Source organism: Arvicola amphibius, chromosome 1 (genome assembly GCF_903992535.2).
Source record: "Arvicola amphibius chromosome 1, mArvAmp1.2, whole genome shotgun sequence".
Taxonomy (NCBI): domain Eukaryota; kingdom Metazoa; phylum Chordata; class Mammalia; order Rodentia; family Cricetidae; genus Arvicola; species Arvicola amphibius.
The window spans coordinates 163215910-163243171 of NC_052047.1; the positions used below are offsets into that span (position 1 = coordinate 163215910).

Below are 27262 nucleotides of genomic sequence, written 5' to 3' on the forward strand. Positions count from 1 at the left end.
GGGCTGGAGTTACAGATGTTGTGAACTGCCATTTGGTGGATGGGAATTGAACCCAGGTCCTCTGGGAAGAGCATACAGTGCTCTTAACTGCTAAGCCATCACTCTAGCTCCTAACTGTGTTTTCTAAATACCAAATGAAAATGCTGAAATCAGGGGCACCACTTTGGTGCAAATGATCAGCGACTGGCCTGTATGGCGGAGTCAGGAAAGATGATGAGGCTGTTACAGGGGACCACGTGCTGCGTTATGGTACCGGGATGTCTTCATTCAGGACACTGCATCCTTCCCTCCCAGCTCTTCTTACAGGGGACCACGTGCTGCGTTATGGTACCCGGATGTCTTCATTTAGGTCACTGCATCCTTCCCTCCCAGCTCTTCTAGCTGCTGGACTTCCTTTAACAACTTTAGGCAAAGCTTTTCAGCAGATCATCCAATGTCAGGAAAGTTTTATTGGCCCAGCGTGAGGCCCTTTACCTCGTCATTCTGAGCTAGTTAGGGCACCAGCCGTGGGTGTCATCTTCATCCCTGATGGTCCCGTTCATTCTTCACCACCAGCGTCTCTCAGAAGTACATAAGGGACCTCTGTGTGGTCTTACAATCAATCCATTAACCAAATGTCATCCTGTGATATGTTGCGAGGGGAGAGAAATTGGGGGTGCGGGTGAAGTGGGGATCTGATTACATGGCTTCCTGGTTTCCAGCTTTCACTGGCCTCCCATTGCTTATTGAGTAAAGGGGCACACACGTGCCTCTCTATTCCACCCTTTCCCGCCTCACTCCTTCCCAGTGACCTGCCTGCTGTAAAGTACAGTGGTTGGTGGAGAATGTGGAGCTCCCCAGGCCTGAGGCACCTGTGCTGGGTTCTCTGTCGGCAAAGATGCCGTCTCTCGTTGCCATGTTCGAGCGCCTACTGTGGGCCCACGATGCAGTAGCAGCATCATGCAAAGGCTCCTCCTTCCTGTGTGACCGAAAAACTCAGCACAATGAATTGATTTTTGAAACTCAATTAAAAACATTTTTTAAAAAAAATTTGTTCTCTTTTCTTTGTAATGTGGTAGGCATATGGAATTGAGTTATGTGACCAGTTTTTGACTTTCTTATTAAGGTCTGTGTAAAAGTTGTTGAGTGAAGGAAATGGGAAATTCAGTCTTTCTAACGAAAAATTCAGTTGGTCTTTTAGGTTTAGGCATTTCCAAGCCTACTGAATCTACAAATTTAGATTTGTCTCTCTAGCTAAAAACATCTAAACAGCATACAGTTTAATAACATAATTCATGTAGATTTGTGTTGTAGTTTATGATTAGTTTTTGCAGTGAGCATGTGTTGGTAACACGTGATTTAAATTTTTATGAAGATACACTGAGATGCCTGGTCTGCATATGGCTGCCTTTCTCTGTGCATGTGTTTACAGAAGCCTTAAGAATACAGGAAAGCATTTTTTTTCTGGAAACTTAAATGTAATTGTATTTGAACTTTAAATAATTAAGTTGTATCTTAGCTTTTTTTTTTTGATTTGTTTATTTTGGCCCAAACTACATCCTGCCTCTTGACCCATAGTGAGTATAATAGACAGTTCTGATTTTCCTCCTGACCCGTAGCGTGTATATACATAGACAGTTCTGATTTTCCTCCTGACCCGTAGCGTGTATATACATAGACAGTTCTGATTTTCCTCCTGATCCTTAGTGTGTATATACATAGACAGTTCTGATTTTCCTCCTGACCCATAGCGTGTATATACATAGACAGTTCTGATTTTCCTCCTGACCCGTAGCGTGTATATACATAGATAGTTCTGATTTTTCTCCTGACCCGTAGCATGTATATACATAGACAGTTCTGATTTTCCTCCTGACCCTTAGCGTGTATTTACATAGACAGTTCTGATCTTCCTCCTGACCCTTAGCGTGTATTTACATAGACAGTTCTGATCTTCCTCCTGACCCTTAGCGTGTATTTACATAGAAAGTTCTGATCTTCCTCCTGACCCTTAGCATGTATATACATAGACAGTTCTGATTTCCTTGGCTCACTTCACTTTTCCGCCCTGTAGGTTCCGGCCTCATCAGGATGCAGACCCTGAAAAGCCACGGGTTGCTGCTGTCATTGACAGGCTAATTGCTTTTAAAAACAACGATAATGGTGCCTGGGTCAGAGGAGGAGACATCGTTGTTCAGAACTCAGCGTGAGTATAATATGTAGGGATAACATCTGCTGACACTGCTGGCTTCTTTTGAGGTTTTTATTTTTATGTTTTGAAGACAGGGCAGGGGTGGGGGAGGTGGAATTCCAGGCTGGCCTTGAACTCACTGCGTGGCAATGACCCTGATCTCCATCTTCCTTCCAAGTGCTGTTAGAAGTGAGCACCACCACAGCCCATTGGATTTTTTTTTAAATGAGTAGAATGAAGGTGTTTCTGAGATATATAATATATAATATTATATTATTAATATCATTAGTGCACAGGATTGTCAGGGACCAACCTCGACAAAAATACCTCTCACCAGGGTAAGGGCATTGGAATTTAGAAATATTAGTAAAGAATACAAAGACGCAAAAATAGTAAGACAGAAAAACATAATATTGGGAGGGAGTTCTAGTGAATACTGAAAAATCACCCATATTTAATTTCCAATTGCTTAAAATACCTCTGACCCCAAAAGGTAGGAATAAGACAAAAAACTACATTAACAGGATACAAGGAAATGAATAGACCAGTTGAAAGTCAGGGGCAACATCAATAGTTAAACATTCTGTTGCTAGAACAAAACAAATCATGCTTATGCTCTAGATCAAAACATTCTGAGGCAAACCACTCCCTGGGTGGAATCCCATGTGGTCTCCTTAAAGGAATTGGAACCTTAGTTAGATCCTTAGACTTTTGTTTGAGGTAGAAACATCTACTTCTCTATTCCTGAAACACAAGGTCTGGTATTAGCCACACCTGTTGACAATAACCTTGAGAGAGCAGAACTCTGCTCTAAATCTAGGTGGGACCTTTGTTTGAGGTAGAAACACGACAGCCTTCAAGGAATAGAGGTGAGTTCCAACTCTCTGACCTTTGTTCAGCTGGAAATAGGCTCACATTTTTGGGCTTCCACACAGAATGAACATGGAGAGTGGCTACTGCAGCTCACAGACTGCAGATGTTTAGACTCCTCATTCTGGAGCTTTTGTGGCACTGAACTTGTCTGGTGGCCTGAGAAGGCTTCGGTAGGTGAACCAGAAACCTGGGATTTAGCTTTATATGGGAAACACTATTTATACTGAAGAGCTAAATAAAAATTTTGAAACTCCCTGGGGTTTTTAATTTTAATTTTATTTTATTTGTATTGTTGTTGTTCTTGGAAACTCTTTAAAGTTTGTCTGATCTTCTTGCCATCCACTGAAGATGAAAGTCTTCTTCTAAGTCCAGTTTAATTCGCCTGCTCTTCCGTGTCTTACCAGGAGGCAGGAAACACCTCACTTGTTTTTGTTCATTGTTTGTTTTTGTTGTTGTTGTTTTTCCCACTTGCAAGATTTGGAGAGAGGCCTGGTGCATAGTGAATTAATTTTTAATGTTGACACTCTAGACCATTAGTTTCTTGTCTTTTTCCACCATCTCTGACTGCTTTCACTCCCAAATTTAACACTGTATTAAATCTGTAGGGATGGCTTTGGTCTTAGATTGAAAACATTTGAGGCAAATAGCGTGATAGAATTCTTTCTGAAAAATAATGATTAAAAACAGATGTCTTAACTGATACCCTTATGATGTTTATTATGTTTCAGATACTATTCAAATACTTGAAATGAGTTAGTGTTTAAATTTCTCACAAATCCTATAAGAAAGAGCATATTATTTTAAACTTTAGAGGGAGGGAGTTGAGAACCCAATTGGCAGAGTCGGGATTTGAACCTGACACCTTGCCTTGGAATCAAACTGTGGAGATTGGGAGGTTGAACTTCCATGGGGTTGGAGAGTGATTCATGGCTACACACTGAGGGATGGATTACCTCTTCCGTGTTTTCTGATGACTTAGGTGTGCTGTCATCTGTTTCCTTTTACAGATTTGCAGATAATGGAAAGGGGTTGACCTTTGCCAGGTTTGTAAGGCTTTAAAACATTTGATTATTTTAAAGCTATAAGGTAAAATCAGTCTAAGTGTTTTTGTTTGTATGTTTTGGGGTGGGGGTAGGGATTTTTCTTTATAATTTATTAGTACTAAAAAAAAGAATAAAAAACATCACTCTCTTCTTGGTACCACTAGAGGGCCAAAAAAAACCATATTTTCTTTTTTTTTTTAAAAAAAATAGAATAATTGCATTTATGCCAAAGTTGTAGGTCAATTTTGCTGAAATTTCACAGAAGGGTAGGGTAGTTGTTAACTGTACTTGCAAGAAAACTCTCGATCTTCAGGCTAAAAGTCTTTAAAAACAAACGATGAAAGAGGAAGGTAAACAGGTGAAGATGAAAAATAATAACTTTCCTCCTAGAACCTGCTCTAATGTAGAAATGAGTTTTGGGAACTAAACTTTCCGTGTGTGTGTGTGTGTGTGTGTGTGTGTGTGTGTGCGCGCGCGCGTGTGCCTGTGTGTGTGTGTGTGTGTGTGCGTGTGCCCGTGTGTGTGTGTTTGTGTGTGTGTGTACATGAGTCTCTGTGTGAGCTTTTGTTTTCCCACAGTGCTGAGGATCACACCGGTCCACGCCACTGATGTACTCTGAGCTGCTCTGCACCTCTAGCCTAAAACTTCACGTGTTTCTATATAATTTTCAACTAACTCACTAATTGATGAAAGGAATCTTTATAGTATGAAGATGATTTCTGAAGGTTTCTGATGCACATTAGAGAAAGGTATTAGGTTAAGGTTTTATGCTTTAGCTTTTTAAATGTTAGCCTGCCTTCTTTGGGGGGCAGTTTAAAAGTTCCCCAAGAATGTCTCTAAGCACTGTCCTCTTTTCGCCAGTGATGGGAGCTTCCCAAGTGATGAAGGCTCGAGCCAGGAGGTGTCGGAATCCCTCTTTGTCGGGGAGAGTAAGAATTACGGATTTCAAGGTGGCCAAAACAAGTACATGGGTACAGGAGGAATAGATCAGAAGCCTCGGACGCTACCCAGGAACAGGTGAGTTGGACTTTGGCAGTGGAGAATGAAGCAGTGGAGACAGAGCCTATTCCTGCATTAAGCCTGGAGAGATTGCCTCATTATGGCTCTTTTCCTGTCTTATTAGCAGTGCTCACTATTACCATTGTTATATTGTCTCTTGTCTTCATGGGATTTTAGAGCATTAATAATTATCCATGTCATAGGTTTTCTTAGCAGTTTTATCAAGGAGCTCTTCTTGTTTCTTATCCCTTACATAAGACCTTATATAAGTGGAATTTTTTTTTTCTCTTGATGTTTTCTTCTTCTTGAGACGTAGAAGTTGCCAAACCATAAACTATGACATTAGGTCAGTTTCCCTGCAATTCATGATGCTGGTTTTTCAGAAATAGCCACTGGAAAAGGGAAATTACCTCTGAACAGAGCCCTAGAAAATGAAACTCGGTGGATGCCAAAGCCGACTCAGAACCCAGCTGAGGCGGTGTCATTAAGTGTGTCTGAGATGGTAAGGGATGGGGCAGGACGGGCTGGGCTCTCTGTCAACACAGTCGGAGTCCTTTTTTCTTTCTTGTGAACTTTTTGAAATTGAAAATAGATCCTCCTCTCATACAAAATACCCTAACAGTTTTCCCTCCCCCTACCTCCCCACGCCTCCTGTGTCCCCCAGATCCAGTCCCCCTCTGATTCCTCTTCACAAAAGAGCAGGTTTCCAAAAGACAACAGCCAGACAGGACTAAATAAGATACAATAAGTCAAGGCGAAAGCCCTCCTATCGAGGCTGGACAAGGGAACCAATAAGAGGAAAAGAGAGATACACCCACCCCCACTGTTAGGAGTCTCCCAAGAACACTAAGCTAGCAGCCATAACTACACGCAGAGGACCCGCTGGAGACCCGTGCAGTCCTCACGCTTGCCCCTTCAGTCTCTGTGAGCCCTTGTGAGCTCTGCTTAGTTGATTCAGTGGGTCGTGTTCTCCTGGTGTTCTCCATCCCCTCTGATTCCTACAGTCTTTCCTCCTCCTTTTCTGTGGGGTTCTCTGATCTCTTGGGGGAGAGACCCGATGGAGACCTTCAATATAGACTCTTTGTCTGCCTGAGGGTCTCTGTACCTGCTCCCATCTGCTGCCAGAGGAAGACTCTCTGATGACAGCTAGGCAAGGCACCGATGAATATACCAGGATATCATTAGGAATCATTTCGTTGATTTTTTTTTTCTCCATTTGTGTTTAGTTCCACCCTAGGTCTCTGGGCTACCAAGTCTCCAGTTTCTGATCATCCAGGCAGTATAGCTAGAACATGCACTCCCTCTTGTTGACTGGGCCTCAAGTTAAAGCAGACATTGGTTGGCCACTGCCACATGTTCTGCTGCACCCTTGCCGCAGCTATCTTGCCTGCAGGACAGATTGTAGGTGGAGGGTTTTGTGGCTGATTTGGTGTCTAGGTTTCTCCTTCTGTAGTCTACAGGGCCCTTTCTTGTGCCAAAGACACTAGAAGGTAGGACAAGGCTCCAAGTCCACACCAGCTCGACCTCTATCTGTTCAATGAGCAGTGTTGAAATCGACCTTGGCATTGGGACCCCTCCGTCAGTTTGTGGAGGGCAGTGTTCTGTCCTAGCGTCAGCCTGGGTTGTTTCAGGATCTCCACAGGACTTCCTTTGTCAACAACTTAATGGAATATAACCCAGTCCTACCACTGGAAGCCTTGTCTGGCTATAAAAGACGGCAAGATCAGACTCCATATTCTCTATTACTAAGAGTCCTCACTGGGGTCACCCTGATAGATTCCAGGAAGTTTCCACTGTCTCCCCAATTCCAGCTGTCTCTCATCACACTCTCTCCCCCATCCCTTACCCCCACCCCTCCCATTCTGGTCCTTACCTGCCCCCAATCACCCTCAGAATCTGTTCTATTTTCCTTTCCCAGGGAGATCCATGCCTAACGTTTCCGGGTCTGTAGATTTTAGATTGGTTATCATTTCGTAACAGGGTCTGGGTTACCTCACTCAGGATGATTTTATTTTTCTAGTTACATTCATTTGCCTGAAAATTTCATTATGTCATTTTCTTTTTAAACCTCTGAGTTACACAAACTCCATTGTGTAAATGTACTGCTTTTTTTTTTTTTAATCCACTCTTTGGTTGAAGGACATCTAGGCTGTTTCCAGTTTCTGTCTATTACGAATAAAGTCACAACAAATATAGTTGAGCAAGTGTCCATGTGGTAGAATGGAGTGTCGTTTGGATATATGGCCAAGAGTGGCATAGCTGAATCTTGAGGTAAATCTATTCCCAGCGAGAGTTAAAGCAACAGTTAACACTAGAACATCCTTCAAAGCTTGTTAACCCAGTACCTGGGTCTTAGGCTCACTTTGGTGCTGTCTGCATTATTTTTGTGTAAAAACTGGGTAGAGGAAAACCATGTTCTCAAGACCCCAGTTCCACGCTGATGCATGGTGCATCGAGAATCAGCCCATTTTGGGAATGTTCTCTCTGGGTGTGGTTCAGCGTGAGGCAGGGAAGTTGGACAGACAGACTGTAGGTTTTCCTGGTGTGTCATGCTGGATCCTGTCTGGGCTCTTGTCCTTGTGAAGTAGTGAGTGTGCCACTCTGTAGCAATCCTGTTGTATCATGAGTACTACTAATAAAAGAACTTTCTGTTTTGTATGTTGTGGTGCTGAAGGCTGAACCAGGATTCATACGTTTGGGGAAAGTGCTCTCTGTTCCTCAGTATATCCCCAGCTGTACTTCAAGAATCTTCAGCAGCTAACATTTATCAAGTGCTTGCCAGGGCCTATTTTAACTAGCTCACCTTCATTTAACCCTCACAAGACACAAGCAGATGTATACTGCGTCTTCCTGCTTTATAGACCCTTGCTAAGAAGTGGAGGTAGGATTTGAACTCATGGAGCTTGACTTCATTTCTGTGTGCAGGTTGTTCTGTAGCGCCCTCTAACTGTGCATTTTATAGAAGCACAGGTTGTTGGTGGTACGCGCTGTAGTGTGATGGTGACCAGCTTATTTCCGTCTTTATTTTACACTGACATCTAGTTTTATTTCAAAATACTTTTTGTATCTTTGCTAAGAAGATCAAAGAAACAACAAAAACTTGCTCCTGGATTAATGAATTCAGGTTTTATTTGACTGTGTTTGCAGTCTTGTCTGTGAGGGTAAGTCGTGTTGATTTATGTGCCCAGAGTCTGTGCAGGAAATATAGTTTTAATCGGACAGTTGGGTTCCTTGCTACTCTAAACATGGTTGTGGCCAAACTCTGCCAAGGTCCGGCTAGCTGCTGTAGAAATCCCCTGCAGTATTGTTAGTAAAGACTTCAATAGGTGAAGAAATCCAAAGAATTCAGAATATTATGCTTTAAATAAGATCACTTTATTATAATAAAGTCACCAATTAAAGCACTAGCTTCATACATTCATTCTGGTTAGGAATTATAATCATAAGGAGGAAGAGGGATACATGGAAAACGTTAATCTAGCTAGCCCTCCGACAGCCCAGGCCCGAGGCTTAGATTTCACATTCTCACCTTCGTGTGCATATATGCATGTTTTATTAATTAAAAATTTTCATTTATTTTACACACCAACCACAGTTTCCCCTCCTTCTCCTGTTTTCCCATCCCCTGTCTTCCCTCTACCTGCCCCCATCCTCTTCTCCATCTCTGTTCAGAAAGGGACAGGCCTTCCATGGGCATCAACAAAGCATGGCACATCAATTCGAGGCAGGACCAAGCTCCTCTCCTGTATCAAGTCTGGATGAGGGCAAGGCAACCCAGCATGGGGAATAGGTTCCCAAAAGCCAGCTCAAGTGGCAGGGGCAGGCCCTGATCCCAATGCTAGAAGCCTCACAAACAAACCAAGCTATACAACTGTCACCACACGCAGAGGGCCTAGGTCAGTCCCATGCAGGCTCCCTAACTGTTGGTCCAAAGTCCGTGAGCTCCCATGAGCTCAGGTCAGCTGTCTTTGCCTCACCTGTTTCTATGTCTTTTTTTTTTTTTAAACTATTGTTCTGTGGCTTCACAGAAGGCTTTTTCTGCTCACACAGATTTGTCTGTATGACCAGATGAAGCATCCTCCTCTTCCTTCTTCCATCTTCCTCTGCTCCCTTTCTTCTTTCTTCTTCTTACTTTTTGCATGATACCCAGGACCTTGGACATGTTAGGTAATCACTCTACAACTCCATCAGTCTAAGCTACATCCCCATCCCTAAACCAAGCATCACCACTAAGTTGATTCAGGGAAGTTCCTTGAGAGGCCTCTGTTGCACCCCAAGCAGCATGTCTCTCCCCACCCAGTCTGTTTTATTACCGTGTTTTAATTGTCGCCATAGCACCAATTATCTGGAGTAATCTTTATTTTTATTTCATTACTTTTGGTCTCTCCGAGGATATTGTATTTTTTGCTCCATTAGGACTGTGTCTTGCTTACCACTGTGTCTTGGAATTTTATTTGGTACTTAGAAAATACCAGTCTTCATAAAACATAAATGCTGGGCTGGAGAGATGGCTCAGTGGTTAAGAGCATTGCCTGCTCTTCCAAAGGTCCTGAGTTCAATTCCCAGCAACCACATGGTAGCTCACAACCATCTGTAATGGGGTCTGGTGCCCTCTTCTGGCCTGCGGGCATACACACAGACAGAATATTGTATACATAATAAATAAATAAATATTAAAAAAAAACAAATGCTGTGAAGGGGATTGGCCTACGTTTATTAAATATATCTTGTATTTTACTAGGACATTCCCAATTCGGGGTTTTCAGATTTACGATGGGCCCATTCATCTCACAAAGAGCACGTTCAAGAAGTACATGCCAACTCCAGACAGGTACAGCAGTGCCATCGGCTTCCTCATGAAGAATTCCTGGCAGACAACACCCAGGAATAATGTTTCCCTTGTGAAGTTTGGTCCACAGGTGAGTGCGTTCTCATAACTCCATCACAGGAACTGGAGTGGGGGAGGGAAGAAACACATACCCACAGACAAGGTCTAGACAGGCGGGGGAGGGGAAGAACATGTACCCACAGACAAGGTCCAAACACAGGCTCTGAATCTAAATGACAGGAAGAAATGTGTATATAGTTACGACTCTACTTATACACTCGATCCCATTAAGTTTGGGGTGGGAACAGAAGTCTGGTGTGACTTGGGCTGTTTCGACAGTAGGTGACGTCCTCAGCAGGATGATGACTTACAGTGGTGGCATGGGAAGACTGTCCAGTTTCATAGGAAAAGGTGGCATGTGGTTTTGGAACACTGAGTAGTAAACTGGACATTAGACCCATCTCCACTGATTTGGGTCCTGCCTAGTGGTCACTTTTCTGTGACTTGTAGGAAACTGGGGAATAAAAAGATAGAATAAAGAGACATAATGGGGCAATGGGATAGAAACTGGATCGGACAGAAGATTATAAAAAGACTTAGAATCTGTATTTATGTTGCAGTTGCCCCCAGAATATTTTTCTTAGCAGTTTCACCATTACCCGTAATATACAGGCCAATCTTCTTGGAACCTCAGGCCTGCTTCATCTTGCCGATACCATGATAGCTGTGGTGTGAGAGAGACTGAGCCTCCAGATCCCCGACCCACAGACAGCCAGAACTGGACATAACTTATGGTTCTTTTGTCACGTCCACATAAAATGTGGAGTGGCCTGGTTTAAAATAGGGCTTAAGATAAGTTTTTCCAAGCCTTAGCATAAGAGAAGCCATAGTGATTGCTTCTGGGGCTCCTCCATCCCCCCTATGGTGGGGATGCTGTGGGAACAGTGCGAATGCATGTGAAAGGGGAACGGTAGCCAAGAGCCTGGCGCCAGCTGACTTCAACCAATGCTGTTTTCCATCGAGGGGCTTATCATTTAGTGTGCTGCTGACACACAGGCATCCCTGGTTGAGGAGTCACAGACGCGTTTAGAAGTGCTTTTGTGTGCCCTGTCAAACGTTGGCTCCTAATGGGAAATAGCTTAAAGCTGGAGGTGGTATCACCCACAGCTGACTTTCTAACGGGATGCTGTGTTTAGAAAACAGTTTATGTCTTCTTATTTTTCATCTGCTGTGCTAGGGATTCAAACCAGTGCCTTGCATACCCTGGCGAGGGTGCCACCAACTGAGCTATAGCCCCAGCCTCCCTAGGAAAGGCTTTAACAGGACTCCTCTGCCAGGCATCTTTTGTGTTCAGAGGAGATGCAACAGCAGCTGTTTCCCGGCAGATTCTAGTGCGCTCAGCAGCCCCTTGCCATCTTGAGCCAGCACCAACACTGTGTGTTGGTTTTGGACTATACTGAGTTTTTGCTGGGTGAGACTGTGCATCTGGTTAAGTAAGTAAGTCCTTTGGAGTGAAGTAAAATGATTTTGGTGTACTTTGAATAGATTTTTGTTTAATTCAGGTTTAATTTGCTTACAGAGGAATGCACAGAATCTCACATGTGGAGATTATTTATTTATTTATTTTTGTTTTTTGAGACAGGGTTTCACTGAGTAGCGGCCCTTCCTGGAATATTAGCTTTGTAGACCTGGAACAGGCCTTCCTAGAACTGTTTTGTAGAGTAGACTGGCCTCAGACTCACAGAGATTTGCTTGCCTCTGCCTCTCAAGTTCTGGGATTAAAGGTGTACACCACCATGCCCAGCTACTCATGGAGTTTATGATAGTTTACAAATAAATATGGTTGTTTCCACTTTTTCTTCCCCCCAGCTTTATTAAAGGTGGGAGGGAGGGGAGCATAAAAATAAAACTGCAATTTAATGCTCCCCAGTCAAGCTTTGTGAGGCTTTAGAAATGCTCAGACATGCCGTTTTGTAGGATCAACTGGCTACCATGGTTGACGACATCTGTGACCTGCGACTTCTCCTGCCCAGTGACAGGAGCCTGCATCTGTGATATGTCTGGTTTTCTCTGCCAAGGTCTCTCTGAACGTCTTCTTTGGGAAGCCTGGCCCCTGGTTTGAGGATTGTGAGCTGGACGGTGACAAGAACTCCATTTTCCATGACGTCGATGGCTCTGTGACGGGATACAAGGATGCCTATGTGGGAAGGTTGGACAACTACCTGATCCGCCATCCAAGCTGCGTCAACGTCACTAAGTGGAATGCCGTAGTCTGCAGTGGGACCTATGCCCAGGTAGGCCCGGCAGGCAGTCCAGGAGGAGGATGGCAACACCTTAGGGTGACTGGGGGTTCCCGAGCAGTTTTTATGGGGGAGGTGAGAAAAGCAAGCAATGATGGAAGGGAAAGGAGGAGCACTTTACTCAAAGCTCCCCAAAACCAGTTAGATCAGAGAAGTGGGTAAGTAGGGGAGGTGAGGTAAATGCACTTAGTCAGATAAAGTTGAGAGCTTGGACAAGAGAAGTCACGGCTGGCATAGAGCTGGCCATCCTCCCGGCTGTGTCTTCCCTTCCCGTGGACTGAGACTGTAGGCAGATACCAAAAGTGAGAGTTAGCTCTGATGTTTCTTCACTCCTAGGGTTTTCTTACCACACTCCAAGTATGTCATTTGCTTTCAGTGTCCTTCTCTCTGCCAAGTCTGACGCTGAGACAGAACAGCAGTGAGTCACTGAGAAAGCCTGGTGTTTCAAGGAAAGAATGAGGTTTGGCAATACATAGATGAGAAGGAATCCAGGGAACTCCTAATGATATGATGATAGTCTGTGGAGACACGGAGGGGATAGCACGGACAGACACATGGGGAAATTCTTCTTTGAGATCATTAAGCTAGTGTGTGTTTTAACTGATGAGAGGCTCACTGGCAAAGTATTCATGGTGAAGAGCACAGGCTCTGAAGTCAGGCTGACGGGATGTGAACCCTGGACTTTTGTTATTGCTGGAATGAGAAGTGGGCATATTCAAAGGTATTTTGTGGCTGTGCGTAACGAGGACAGTGACAGGACTGGATTCTTTCCTGTAATACATTTAGCATTGGTCTGGCCTTTGCCGTTTGAAGAGTCGCTGTAAGTCACAAAGCTGGTCTTAACAGTGAGATTTGGGGTGATGGAAGATCTTACAGAACCAAGGCGTCAGTTACTCAGAATCTGGAGGAAGGGGACAGAATCTTCAGCCCCATATTTAGGGCAGTAAAAATGTGGGATTTTATAATAGATGGCCAGGCTAGGCATGGTGATGCATGGCTGTGATTCCAGCATTCAGGAGGCTAATGAAGAATGATCTCTATTTTGTGGTTAGCTGGGGCTACAGAGTATGAATCTGTCTCAAAAAAAAAAAAAAATCAGAGGAGATTACAGAACAAAAGAAGGGGCTGGTTTAACACAAAGAAGGATACTGGAGGAAGAACAAGGGACAAGGGGTGTTTTACATCACACTGGACTTTGAAGGCCCATACCAGATGCCTCTCGTTGTTGTGTGGTTTTCCTGTGGCTTCACAGCCCGCTAAACACAAGTGTATGCATTTGTGGGTTCTCACTCAGTGTTTTCTCAAGTACCCCAAGTTTGATGTGGTTTTTATCTTCTCAGCCTTCTGTAGTTGCCTTAGAGCAGAATTCATCGTTACTCTTTCGACTTTGAAATGACTATAAAAGAATGTTACTCTTAAATTAAAAGAGAAAAGAAGTCTAGATTGTTCTCTGTAGACAAGCAAAAGGCTCAAGAGGGATCAAGGCTGGACAGCATTTCCTGTAACTCTTTGGTGTGGGAATTTTTCATTCCTTTGAACAGAATGGGGGTGGTGGTGACAGAGCACCAAGTCCTTCAGAGGGGACGAGGGGTGGATGGAGAGTTAATTACAGCTAATAAAAAAGAAAAGAGAGTGGTTTAAAATGTGATCCCAGCTCTCATTTTGTTCTTATTCAGATTTGCCCAGATCCACATTAAATGTCCCCTTCAATATTTAGACTCTATGGATTCTCTAAAATTAAAACAAAAGAAAAATAAAGAACCTTTATTCTTTTCCCCCCTTTGGTTTTTCGAGACAGGGTTTCTCTGTGGCTTTGGAGCCTGTCCTGGAACTAGCTCATATAGACCATGTTGGCCTCGAACTCACAGAGATCCGCCTGCCTTTGCCTCCCGAGTGCTGGGATTAAAGGCGTGCGCCACCACTGCCTGCTTACTCTTTTTGTAGCTGCAGTTTTTATTTATTTTGCTAACTATGTGTACTTGTGTGTGTGTGTCAGTGCCTGTGTGTGTGTGTGTTTCCGTGTGCCAGACTGACTGAAAATGGTGAATGCTCACTAATGAAGATGTTATACATGTGTAAAGTATGTGGTATATGGTTATATAGCTTGTAATTTTCATAAGTTCCAGGTTTTTTTTAACTAAATACTACAGATTCTCATTCATTTACTCAGCCCACCATTTGGCTCTTTGGATTTGTAATGCTATTTCAGATATGAACCTAATCATTTCACCTTAGGAAGCAGGGCTGTCATTTTAGTTCTGTTTGTAGCTTGAAGGAAGGCTTGAGTCGTACATGCCTCCCAGGAGACTCTGAGAATTGGGGGGCCATAGGTCAGAAGTTTTTTCCTGAAGATTTGAAATTTGGGCAGAAGCCTGAATCTGTAGCTGTTTGCTGTCTTAAAAGTAATATAGTGTGCATTTTTGGCATAGGACGTCAAGATAGAATTGACATTCTTTTTGTTTGTTTGCTTGGTTTTCTTTTTTGTTTTTTTGGAGACAGGGTTTTTCTACCGTCCTGGAACTCGTTCTGTAGACCAAGCTGGCCCCCCATCAGAGATCTGCCTGCCCTTGCCTCCTAGTGCCAGGCTTAGGGACGTGTGCCACCATACCTAGCTTTTCAGAATTGCTATTCTTTATTATAGTTATTATATTTATGTTAGTCTTATAAGTATTTGAGGGGGAATTTCCATCCACTCCTGACTGGCTTGAAGGTTGAGACACTCAGGAAGAACAGTGCTCATTCTGGGAGCCCATGGTTATGCACACTGCCTCAGCTTGTCCTCTGGCAGAAGGCAGAAGGTGTGTCTGTTTCTCTCTCAAGTGTATGCTAAGTATGAATACGATAATAATCATGTCTGCCATGTCTGTAATAAATATATATTTAAAAGCTGGGGGACAGCACAATAACGTGGTGCACACTTGTAATCCTGGTGCTGTGAAGAGAGGCAAGTCGATCCCAGCGGCTGGCCTACCCCTAATAGATGAGGCCCGTGCCAGTAAGAGGTCCTGTCTTAGAGAACGAGGTGGCCAGTGTCTGAGCAGGAATGACACCTGAGTCATCCTTTGGCTTCCAGTCTCATGCACACATGCGTGCACACATTTGCATTATAAAAGAGTACACAAAAGTGTGCACATGAACACACATATGCACACACACACATACCAAAAATGCATTTAAAGAAACATAATTGCTAATCTTACAAAGTTTCCTGCTTCTATTTTGCATCTTTAAATGGAGTCAGTACACAATTAAAATCTTCAAGAGGATGTATTGGAGATTTATTCTGACTCCAAGAACATAATGTGGAGGAACCAGTATGAGCAGAGTTCTGGAAGAATCCAATGAACTGTGGGTAAAACGTTAGTATTCTGCATATGATTTTGTTCTCCTGGAGAATGTTGCTGGATATTGATTTATTTTAGGAAATTGTTCTGAGGCGTGTCCTGCGGAGGATGCCTTGGCAGAAGGCTTTAGTTTGGCCTGGAACGTGGCTCAAATGCTACTGGAAAAACTTCAGGACTTTCCAGTTTATCTAAGCTTAACATGTTTTTCCAGATGCTGTAGACTGTAGAGAGCTTTTTAACTTTTATTTTTCAGTGGGTGAAAAATGACTTCTTGGGCAAGTGGAGATAGTGGAAGACTAAAGCCCGAGCTCTCAGATATGAATTTACCACCCCTTAGATCAGAGGGGAGTCTTAGATGTGCCCAGGGCACATCAGTTTTCCCTGCCTTGGCTGATTGGTTTCTGTGACAAGCTCTGCAAGCCGCAGCCATTCTCCATTTTGATGAATAAGCTGGCCTGTGGTGGTGGAATTGATGGTGATCTTGGCTAGCAGAATGAGGGTCTGGTTTTAGCCATGTCTAGCTCAATCAGGCTACATCATAAGCATGGCTTAGACCACTTGACCACTGCGTATTTGGTCTGGCACTTGCCACAGAATCCCTTTACAAAGCACAGACTCTTGACATGTACTGGGTAAGTTCTGGGAGTCGTTTAATCTTTTATTCACGCCCCTTCAATTCTTAACCTTTTCTTAAAGGTGTATGTTCAGACATGGAACACTCCGAATCTTAGCATGATCATCACACGAGATGAATATCCATCCCACCCAATGGTGCTTCGGGGTATCAACCAGAGGGCCATTTCCCCGCAGTACCAGCCCGTCGTCATGCTGGAGAAGGGCTACACCATCCACTGGAACGGTCCGGCGCCACGTATCACCTTCTTGTACCTCGTGAACTTCAACAAGTAATGTTTTGATTTGTGTCGTCGCAAACCGTTGCACAGGCAGTCCGCAGAGAAAAGATGACAGGATGTAAAGCTGTGGCATGCACTTTACTCCTGCGGAGAAGCAGTCTGTGCAGGCTGTGTGGATGGAAGTGTGATAGTGTGAATTGATGACGCAGACCAATTCAGCTTTTTCTTTGCTATCAGATGTCATGTATGGGAAGGCTGCCTCACAGTGGGGTCAGCTTTGCTTTTGTTATCTGAGGTAGTTGGGTTGAATCCAGGACCTCAAGTAGGTTAGCAAGAGCTCTACTCAAAGCCGTATCATCTACTCAGAAGACAGTTTTTGAAGCCATCTGCTGAGTCCAGCAGCTTTCTGGTGCCGGCCTCGGTCTTCTGTGGTTTCCTGAGTAAGCATGTGGAAAATTAAATTAAAAGGCTGGCTTGCTTGCTTTTCTCTTTTTTCACTACCCCACCCCCTGCCAGTGGGGAAGAGGAACGATAGAACCTTACTATGTAGTCTACACTGGCCTTGAAGTAATTGTGACAATCCTCCTGCCTCAGCTTTCTAAGTGTGTGATTGTGGTGTGAATCACAATAGCTAACAATAGTGGAAGAATTTTGAGTCCAAGGGTAGGCTGGACAAAAGAAAGTGGCGTGAGTAGTTGGTGATGGCTTCTAGGAAAAGAGGAAGGAATATTGGGGCACGAATAGCAGGTATCTCCACTCCTGCTTGATACTTGAGGTATCCTTCTGTCTTGTCTCGTGTCACTTTTGGTGCATCCATAATAATCCCTGAGTCCCCTGAATGCATTGGTGTTACCCTCAGGAAAATCAGTCAAAGCAGTTTTCCGACCAGTAGGCTTCAAGCCCAGATTTGGACTCTCCACTTCTCTTTCTTTCTGCCTCCTCCCTGTAAACTGCCCATTGTGTGAGCTGATATCTGCCTGCCTGAATGCTGTTTGTCTGTCCCCGTCCCTGCGTCTGCATTTGTGTCCTTAGCAAAGGGCTTTGCTCTATCGACTGAAGAGCACAGAGGGAAGGAAGGTGGGCACTTTAGAGAAATCTTAAACCATTTCACAAGGAATGATGTTTTATAGACTCAAGTCCAACTGTCCCAGATAACAAACAGTACTGCAAGCATCACTACAGGCAATCTTATTAGCCTGTATCCATGTGGCTTCCAGCATCTGTGGTGGATGCTTGTTTTATATGGTTGCTTTCAACCTATTTTCTATTTTCAGCATTTATTACCATAACATACTCTGGTCCAGGAACACAGAAGAGGACATAACTTAAAATTACAACTTAGTTTGTAAAAGTTGATTACATAGGAAATCCAAGGCAAGTGAGGTTGATTGGTACAGTGTTTTAAAGGCAGGTTAATCAGACAGTCTGAGTACACAGTAGGGTAGCAGTCTTAAGTGGCCTCAAGGAGTATTCTTAACTTGGCTGTGAGGTCCAGCAAAAGTTCCAGTCTCACTAAGGATCATGTCTGTGAATCAGGATTCCCCATCCAGAGACAATGGCCCTGATAGGATGGAGCCTGAAGCCATCATCCAGAGTAACCGGAATGATATTTAGTGTCATGAATCTCTCTGAATACCTCCTCTGTGGTATTTATGCCTCTGGTTTTGAGAAGTCCTCTGCCATCCAGCAGAGAGCCAATCTTCCTTGTGTCAAGGGGTTATGATGTGATTGCTCAAGCCCACTCTGGGACTGGGACAACAGCTACATTTGCCATATTAATTCCTCAGCAGATTGAATTACATGTAAAAGCCACTCGGCTTTTCTGGCATCCACTCATGAATTGACTCAGCAGATACGAAACATAGTTATGGCACTAAGAGACTGCATGGGTGCCTCTTGTCTTGCCTGTTTGGGGAGCATGTTTAGGTACAGAAGCTGTAGATGGAAGCTTCCCAATATCATTGGGGACATCACCTGGCCAGGTGTTTGATATGCTTAACCTGAGATACCTGTCCTCCAACTACATCAAAATGTTTGTACTGAATAAGGCAGATGAAACGTTAAGCCATGGGTTCAAGGACCATAGCTATGATATATTTCAAAAGCTCAACAGTACCTGGTAGTTTTACTGTTGGCTGCAATGCCTTCTGATGTTCTTGAGGTCACCAAAGAAGTTCAATGAGAGACCCCATTCATATTCTTGTCAAGAAGGAAGAATTGACCCTGGAGGGTATCCGCCAATGTACATCAGTGTGGAACGAGAGGAATGGAAGTTTGTCACACTGTATGATACTTGTCACACTGTGACTTGTGTGATACTGTCACCCAGGCAGTAGTCTTCATCAGTACCAGAAGGAAAGTGGGGCTCACCGAGAGGATGCATGCCTGGGATTTCCCTGTTTCTGCTATGTTTGGGGATATGGACCAAAAGGAACAAGACGTAACCATGAGGAAGTTCCGGTCTGGTCTAGAAGAGTATTAATTACCCCTAATCTGCTGATCAGAAGCTGTCAAATATGACTATTCCATTAGCAGGGCAAACTACATCCACAGAATTGGTTGTGGTGGTCAGTTTGACCATAAAGGTGTGACTTTTAACATGGTTACAGCAGAAGACAAGAAGATACTTAAAGACACTGAGACTTTCTACAACACTTCCATTGAAAAGATGCCCCCACTCCCACCCCTGCCCAGTGTTGTGAACTTCATTTGAGGGGGTATCCTGCTCCCTGGGTTCAATCCTGGAGAACAGCTGTAAAGAACAGCTGGAATGGGGAGGGAAGGAAGCCAAGGGATATAAATCTTGTTTTGGCCAAGCTCTTGGGATTCTATGAAATTGATTAGCTTGTTTATCTTATTGGCTATGAAGCTTTGAGTTGTTGCCTTTGCTTAATAAGCAATTGAAACGGACTGGGAGTTTGGGGATAAGTAGCTCACTTCCAAGGCTGGGTGCTCACAGTGGTGGACACCGTTGGTGTGAGATTGGTGGGGACTGCAAATTAGCCATCATTTCTTCTCGAACATTGCAGCTTACAAGTGTCCTACTGATACCACCAAGCCCCAATGCCCAACTCATTCCCTATGCTAATCCTTCCCTTTCCATCCCATTGCTAGCAGAGTCTCATTTTTGGCTCCTTAATGTCATCCAGATATTTCCAGTTCAGTCTCCATAATTTATGGCTGAATTTAGGCCACCAACACCTTTGCCCAGATGCCTGCAACAGCCCCCTGCTCGGTCTCCCCACGTTCAGTCCTGGTTCCTGGTATGATTTCTTCAGGCCCAGCCTGATATTGCCAGGGAGCTGCAAAGAAGCCAATGAGGAAAGAAGCGTGGGAAGGGTGGGGAGGGATGCCAAAGAGAGTCCATGCTCTGCAAGTTCTGTTGAGTTGGATCATGGGTTTGAGGACAGATGTTCCAGTGAAATGCTGGACAGGTGCTGTAAAGTGCAACGCAAACTTTTCATTCAGTTCTGGGCGAGTGAGACTTTTGAAGGGTAAAAGGAGTGAGCCTAGAAGTTTAAAAAATCAACACGAACTAGGAATAAAGTCATTTTTTCCTTGCCCAATTAGCTAAAAGTTCATAAAAATTTCATGACGGGCAGAGGCAAGAGGAAGAGATGAATAATTTTTCTGAATTTAGTGCAATTACAGAGAGGTCATACACTACTTCTGAAGCTAACACTTTGAAACTTTAAATGCTGTACTTATTAAATATAATAAGGAAAATACAGACAAACCTAAAAGAAAATTGAGTAATCCTTAATCCTAACTGAAGCAAGGCAGATAAACATTATAGTCCCCTTTCCCTTCACCCTCAGCCTTTCTGACCTGTGGATGGACCGTAGCTGTTTCATCAGTCATGAACATTGAGGATTTCTACCGTGCTCTGCTGTTATAAACGATACCTCATAGGGCATCCTTGCTTTCACAGCCTTTTGTCTACATTCATGTTTATTCCTTAGGAGATTACTTGGTAAAATGTATGAGTAGTATTAAATTCTTGCTGTATGTTAAAGTTCTTTAGAATGATAGAGAAAGGTTATGGCAAGGACGGTGGTGGTGGAGCCCTGTGGATATAATTAATGCATTGAACTCTACAATTGGAAATGTTTAAAGTGAAAAAGTTTAGGTTATATTTTATCTTATCACCATAAAAATGTCACATGAGAAAATGCCAAAAGAAAGAAAATATTTTATTTTTTTTTAAAGAAATAATTTCCTATCTAAGAATGTTCAGGAAGACCAGTACAGTAGTTTGGTGGTATGGATAAGTGGCACGTGCCGTCATCTCTCTCAGTGTGCCACTGGGAAAGCAGGGTGTTTGGGTTGTTGGTTGCTTCACACTAGTGTAACTAATTGTGCAACCTGAACTGTATCTGTTTGGAGAATACGTTATCTAACTTTAATTCACAAATAAATTCCAACTTCCCTTGAAATTTTTTATATTTTCTCTTTATATTTATATAAATATAAGTTTATATTTACATATTTAAATTATAATATTTAAATATTAGATTTATATAAATATTCTCTACTTTGGTCGATCATATTTCTGTTCTAGATACATTAATACAAGCTATTTGGGCACCAGTTAAGTGTTTCAGGCTCAGGACTCAAAAGGCAGAGATGTCATGCTTGAAAGTTCCATGTGCTGCAGCATTCTAAAGATGCTTACTCAGGTGTGAACTTTCTCTACTGTCTCTCCTTAAAGGGACGACTGGATCCGAGTTGGCCTCTGCTACCCATCCAACACAAGCTTTCAGGTTACTTTCGGCTTCCTGCAGCGGCAGAATGGCTCTCTGTCCAGAATGGAAGACTATGAGCCTGCACAGTCGATGGAAGAGCTGCAGAGGAAGCCATCCGAGAGGAGATTCTATTTTGACTCTGGCACAGGGTAATTCATAGAAGCAGTGAATGAGAACTAATGCTGTTTTTCTTTAACAATGAAATTCCTGCTCCTCCGCATAGCTAAGAACGGATGGGGTGTGACAGTTCTTTAGCAGAGCAGTTGGCGCGGGCACTTGGGCATGTCGCTATTAGGGGCTAGGAGCACAGCTCAGATGACTAATAAAATAAAATAAAATAAATAAATTGTTGGAAGTAGGACTCAAGTGAAGATATTTGCTGTTTACTTATTAAGGCAGTTTAGGGGAAGAGATTATCATTGTCAAGAGCCATCAGTAGGCCCAATTGGAAATTACTTTGTTCTTCCACAACAACTCTGCAATAATTACATGAGATACTATTTATATTTCATTGGAAGTCCATTGCCCCCTTCGAACTTTAGGTTAGTTCTCAAGCTGACCATGAGTTTCTGAACATCACTGTGTAACTGTGGCATATTTGCTTCCAACTTTCTCTAGGCTGCGTCTTTCTACTTTTTAATTCTTATCCTGCTCTCCTGGGGTCCTGGTGGCTTTGTCTGCTTTTGTCCAGTTACAGTCTCTGAGCCTGTGGGCTATGGTAGGCTTGCTTTCCTCTTCTCTCCAGCAAGTAGCATGCTCCCTCCAACTCTATCCGTAAGCTGACCGGATGCTGTCTGGGCGTAAAGATACAGATGAAGACAGACTCCATCTTGGCAGTAGATTTGCAGTCACTGAAGTTATCAGAGAGGGAAAAGCTTAAATGCTGTAAGTCTACAGCAGTGTAGTTAGCGTGCCTTAGTGGGTTACTCACAGGTGAGCTGCTAGGACAGTGACATCCTGCAGAGGCCGCACGTTAGCTAATTCTTGAGCAATCAAGGGGAGGTGGAAACAGCTGGGTGAGGAGGCACAGGCAGAAGAAACGGTGTGCAGATGCATGGAGGCATGGACTAACATTGGCATGGCATGTTTGGGGAGACAAAAAGTTCAGAGTGGGAAGAAGTGGGAGCAGAGTTGCTTGGGGGACGAAAGTTGGGGCCCTTTGGTAACTATCTGGTTAGCCTCTGTTTACGAAGCAGCTCATTTGCCCTCCGGTACCCAGCAGCCAGTGTGGTAAGCTTAAGAGTCTCCAAGTTTCGACCTCTAATTAAATATAAACAGTCTGACTGGACATTTATTTTAATGACGACAGAATTTCCACACGCTTAGCTGAATTTTCACAAAAATAAAAGGAACAACCAAATTTGTAAGGACATTCCAGTGGTCACAAATTAGTGACTGTGCACGTACAAAAATGGGACATTGTTTTCTGGTTTGGTTATTAAAAACATCTAGCGTCTGAAGATCTTTTTCTTCTTAATTCTATTCATTTTGACCATTTAAATTATATACTAAAAGGCTCTTGCCCATTTAGGCCCCTATTATTTTTTAAGTATTCGCACTAAAATTACTAGATGTTTGGACCGTTACCAATTTCTTTTACCTTTTTTTGTGGGGGTGGGGGGAGACGGGGTCTCCCTATAAACTCTGGCTGGCCTGGAACTCTCTGTGTGGACCTGGTTGGCTTTGAGCTCACAGAGATCCATCTACCTGTCTTGCCTCCGGAGTGCTATAGTTAAAGGCATGCACCACCTTGCTTGGCTCTTACCTTTTAAAACCAATTTATTACCATGTTTTTGTTTATCTTTGAGAATGTTATACAACCGGCTTAGATTGTATGCTACCTTTCAGTTGTAACTGTGCCTTGACCTCATCTTAAAATGTGAACTCTTGATTAATCAGTCACTTTTTATCAAGTCCCTTGCATCTTGACTCCTCCGGTTTGGAAACACGAGGTTTGCAGACAGTGCTGCAGCTTTTCTTAGAACGCACGTTTCCCTTTGGTCTTGGTAGGGAGACTTGAGTTCAGAACTGGCTCTGGCCCCGTTGAGAAGCATGGACCCCAGGCCATGTGCTCTTGGAAAGCGTCCCAAGGCTTTGATTGTCTTGACCTTAGTTAAACAAGCCACAGTTGCTACTTTATTATCCCTCTTTCCACAATGATTTATGAGCAACAACCACAAAAGGAATAGTTGATATTAATTTTCCATTTCTAAGCTCAATATAAATATAGTTTTCAAGTTTTTGAGGCAAGCTAAATTCCTTCCTCTCAGATGACCCCTTGAACTAATTTAAACCAGAAATCAACTTGGATGTCTTTCAGGATGATTGAATCAAAGTATCACAGCGCTCCCTGAGGCAGCCATCTGAGACACTGTGGGGATAAGGAGGAAAGTGAAACATTTTATTAGCTTTGCAATTTATTTTTCTTTTAAGGAAAAGTTTGTTTATTGGAGAAATATCCCCTTGGCCATGAATCAAGTTGGGAAATTTTATGCTTCTGTGAGGAACGAACATCAATTGACTTGGTTTCTACTTTACAGGTTATTGTTTCTGTATCTTAGAGCCCATAGCCACAGGGATGGTCACAGTTACTGTTCATCTCAGGGATGTGAAAGAGTCAAGATTCAGGCAGCAACAGACTCCAAAGACATCAGTAACTGCATGGCCAAAGCGTACCCACAGTATTACAAAAAGCCCTCGGCGGTCAAGCGCATGCCAGCCATGCTTACAGGACTCTGTCAGGGCTGTGGCACCCAACAGGTAAGCAGGGAGGAGGAGGGGACCTGTGGAGGGAAGTCACAGTTTCTTGTCTTGGCAGTAGGAGTATTTGGCTTTGGAATCCATCGTGCAACTTTATAAATACTTGCCGACCCCTCTTGGATTTTGTCTAGAGTGTGTTGCACATAAGAAACAAACAGTTCTCATGTATATCAAAAGTGTCTATTGTCTGGATAGGTTAATTTACCTTGATTATGAGTTTTATGGTTTGAAATGGAAGGTTATTGTGTGGTTAAAGTTGTTTCCTAGGTTTAAGATTCTGCTCCAATATTACCATTGGGTTCATATGTCTAAACATGTTATAAAATGTTTTATTTGTGTATGTATGTGTTTAATGTTTTTTGAGACATGGTCTCATCAATTGAAGGATAGCCTTGAATTTGCTATATAGCTTAGGCTGACCTTGAACTCCTCATCATTCTGAGTACCTTTTGGGTGCTGGGATTATAGGCATATGCCACCATGCCCCATAATTCTTTGTTTTATTAGTAGTGTGAAATTGCAGCTCATGTCAAAACTTATTTCCCTTTTTAAAGATGTATGGTCATTATTTTGAAGCATATGCTATTATATTTTCTTGTAATTGAAAATGCAGACTGACTTTGGTAAAAGTGCGCCTGGTCAGAATATATCCCAGTTATCTTGAAGAAACGTGGCAGTGGAAGTAAACTGCTAGAATTGCACATAAATGGGGTTCCAAGGACAGTCACACCAGTTCCAAGTGAAAAAGAAGTACAGAACTAATGGCCACGTGACATACTTAATCTTCCAAGAAACAAATAAGTGAAGGAAAAGATGGTTCGGACAGTGCGTTTCTGGGCCAGCATCCACTCTGTACCCGCTTCCCTTGTTATTTTGTTTTGTTTTGTCTTTTGAGCCTGAGTCTCTGTAGCTCAAGCTCACTTTGAAATTTAGGTCCTTCTGCCTCAGCCACCACACTTGCTGGCAGCTCTTCAGTGTCACTCACTGTCACCACCTCACTCTCATATTTGTTAATGATCTTTGCCTTCCCATTCAAGTAAAACAAAGCCACCAACCAACTCCAGACTCCATGTGCAGGAAGAGTGCTTGCATGTGGGTATATGCTTTTAGATAGGGGTTCTTGCCTGGCTCATGTAAATTCTTTTCTTTTCCTTGCTTTGTTCAGAATGTAGAGCCTTGAACATTCTAAATGCATACTCTACCACAATGTATACTCTACCATGGAGATTCCCAGTCCCATATAATATTTTCACTTTTAGGTAATATTGGGGAAGACATTGAATGGTGCAGTGTTCATAATGTCCTTCAATACTGAATATAAACTTGTTAACTTATAAACAGACTGCACTTTTGTTTCCTGGCCACCCAGACCCAAATAATCACACAGAAACTATATTAATTACAACACTGTTTGGCAAGTGGCTCAGGCATATTTCTAGTTAGCTCTTAGATCTTAAATTAACCCATGTCTATTAGTGTATGTATTGCCACGTGGCCATGGCGTTACCTTATTTTCTACATGTCTTCTTTCCTCTGCAGCTGGCTGGTGTCTGCTTGACTCTGCCTACTCTCTCTCTATATATCTCTGTTCAGATTTCCCATCTAGCTTTACTCTGCTAAGCCATCGACTAAAACAGCTTTATTCATCAACCAATAAAAGCAACACATATACAGAAGGACATCCCACATCAATAACTTTTCAAAATAACTTGATCATCACTGGTGTCCTTGGCTTCGTCTCCTACCTTTAGCATTCTTAGTTGTTATACCCACAAACATCTAGAAGAATTCATTTTTTTAAAAGTGTTGATGCCAGGTGTGGTGATATGTGCCTATAATCTCAAGTACTTGAGGCTGAGGCGAGAGGATTTCCAAGTTTGAGGCCAGCCTGGTTTACAATAGAGAAAACCCACCTCACAAAGAAAAAAGGAAGGAAGAAAGAGTGCAGTTGATTGGCTGTGCAGCTGTGAAGCATTTGAAGTGTTTGGGAGCATCATGTTTACTTGGAAACTTGAGAGGAGTGTTTTTGTTATATCTTAGAGCCACACACATGTGTATTGGGAATAATTAGAAAGATTCACATAGTTCTGCTCCAAACTAAGACTCAAAAGACATACTCAACTTCCAAATGTTGCTTGGTATGATGATGATTATTCTTCCATGGGACTGTTGATGGTGATCTGTAAGGACTGTATGCTATGCATCTGCCTGAATTGTGACTGAGACACATTGGTTGGGGAGGTGGACTTTAGGGACCAAGGGTAAACTGGAGCAGGGAAAGGGAAAGGTGAAGGTGGGATGGGCCACATCAGAGAAAGCAGAGAGGCAGGAAAGAACGGGGGTACCTGTGGAAAGTGGAGGGCCGTCCTGGCTCTTGGGGTGATAGGACAGAGGGAAATGGGGGCCTGTGTGTATTGACTGGCTGTGTTTATGCAGCACTTTACAGACACTGGAGAGGGGCTGAGACTTGGCCCTGTTCCGGACACTAGAAGCTGGTCAACAGTGTAGCCCTCCATAATCCTTGGTCCTAGATTGATGAATCTCAGCTCAGGATAATGGATCTGGAAAAGATGTTTTAAAAAGATGTGTTCCAGGACGGAAGAGATGGCTTGCTGTTCTTGCAGAAGATAGGAGTTTGATTCCTAGAACTGATATAGGGTGGTTTGGTTCACAACAATCTGTAGCTCCTCCAGGGGATCTGATGCCCTCTCTGAGCCTCCTTGGACACCTGAACACGTGCTCATACTCATACAAACACACACGCTGGCATAAGTACATAAAAATGATAAAGAAATCATCTTTAAAGAGATGTGTGCCTGTTTTTCCATGACATACTTGCAAAGATTTACACTTAGCACATATTACTGAGTTAGTTTTATTGACTTGATTGTGTGGGAATGCATGGCGAGCATGTGATGGACCAACTAGCCAGACCCCCAGCCACTTTGATTTCATTAACAAGATTCTTTGAAACTGTGATTGTTCCAGAAATCCAGAAGCATACACTTTGTATGATCTAGAATTTCAGGTCATGAAGTAGGTGTATAAAGTTCAGATAAAGAAATAGCCACTTGGGATAATTGAGTATGTTTTGAGGGACCTGTGGGACGTTGATACAGTTGTCTTCAAAGATGCGATGTGTTATTGTCTAGATGGTGTTTACCAGTGACCCTCACAAGAGCTACCTCCCTGTACGGTTCCAGTCACCTGGGAAAACAGAAACTCAGCGAGGAGAGCCATCTGTTATTTCTGTAAGTACAGTCTGGCCTTGCCTCAGTCTTTTGGGGCTGCTGCAACAGAATGCCATAGACTATGTAACTTAGAAGCAGCAGAATTTACTGCTCAC

The 27262-nt window shown here is 43.1% G+C and overlaps 1 protein-coding gene and 1 pseudogene across 4 annotated transcripts in view; both read left to right on the plus strand.

The window, feature by feature from the left end:
- The window catches only part of Cemip2 (cell migration inducing hyaluronidase 2), an 81999-nt gene that overhangs the window by 45734 nt on the left and 9003 nt on the right, over positions 1-27262 (plus strand). For all 4 annotated transcript variants that reach the window (XM_038323797.1, XM_038323813.1, XM_038323805.1 and 1 more), the window contains 9 exons: positions 2054-2185; positions 4051-4086; positions 4948-5103; positions 9827-10004; positions 11992-12207; positions 16254-16462; positions 21123-21305; positions 23697-23916; positions 27069-27167. In XM_038323797.1, coding sequence (XP_038179725.1) covers positions 2054-2185; positions 4051-4086; positions 4948-5103; positions 9827-10004; positions 11992-12207; positions 16254-16462; positions 21123-21305; positions 23697-23916; positions 27069-27167 — 1429 coding nt within the window. The remainder of the gene's footprint in view (positions 1-2053; positions 2186-4050; positions 4087-4947; positions 5104-9826; positions 10005-11991; positions 12208-16253; positions 16463-21122; positions 21306-23696; positions 23917-27068; positions 27168-27262) is intronic.
- Positions 16470-21109, plus strand: LOC119810374 (annotated as a pseudogene).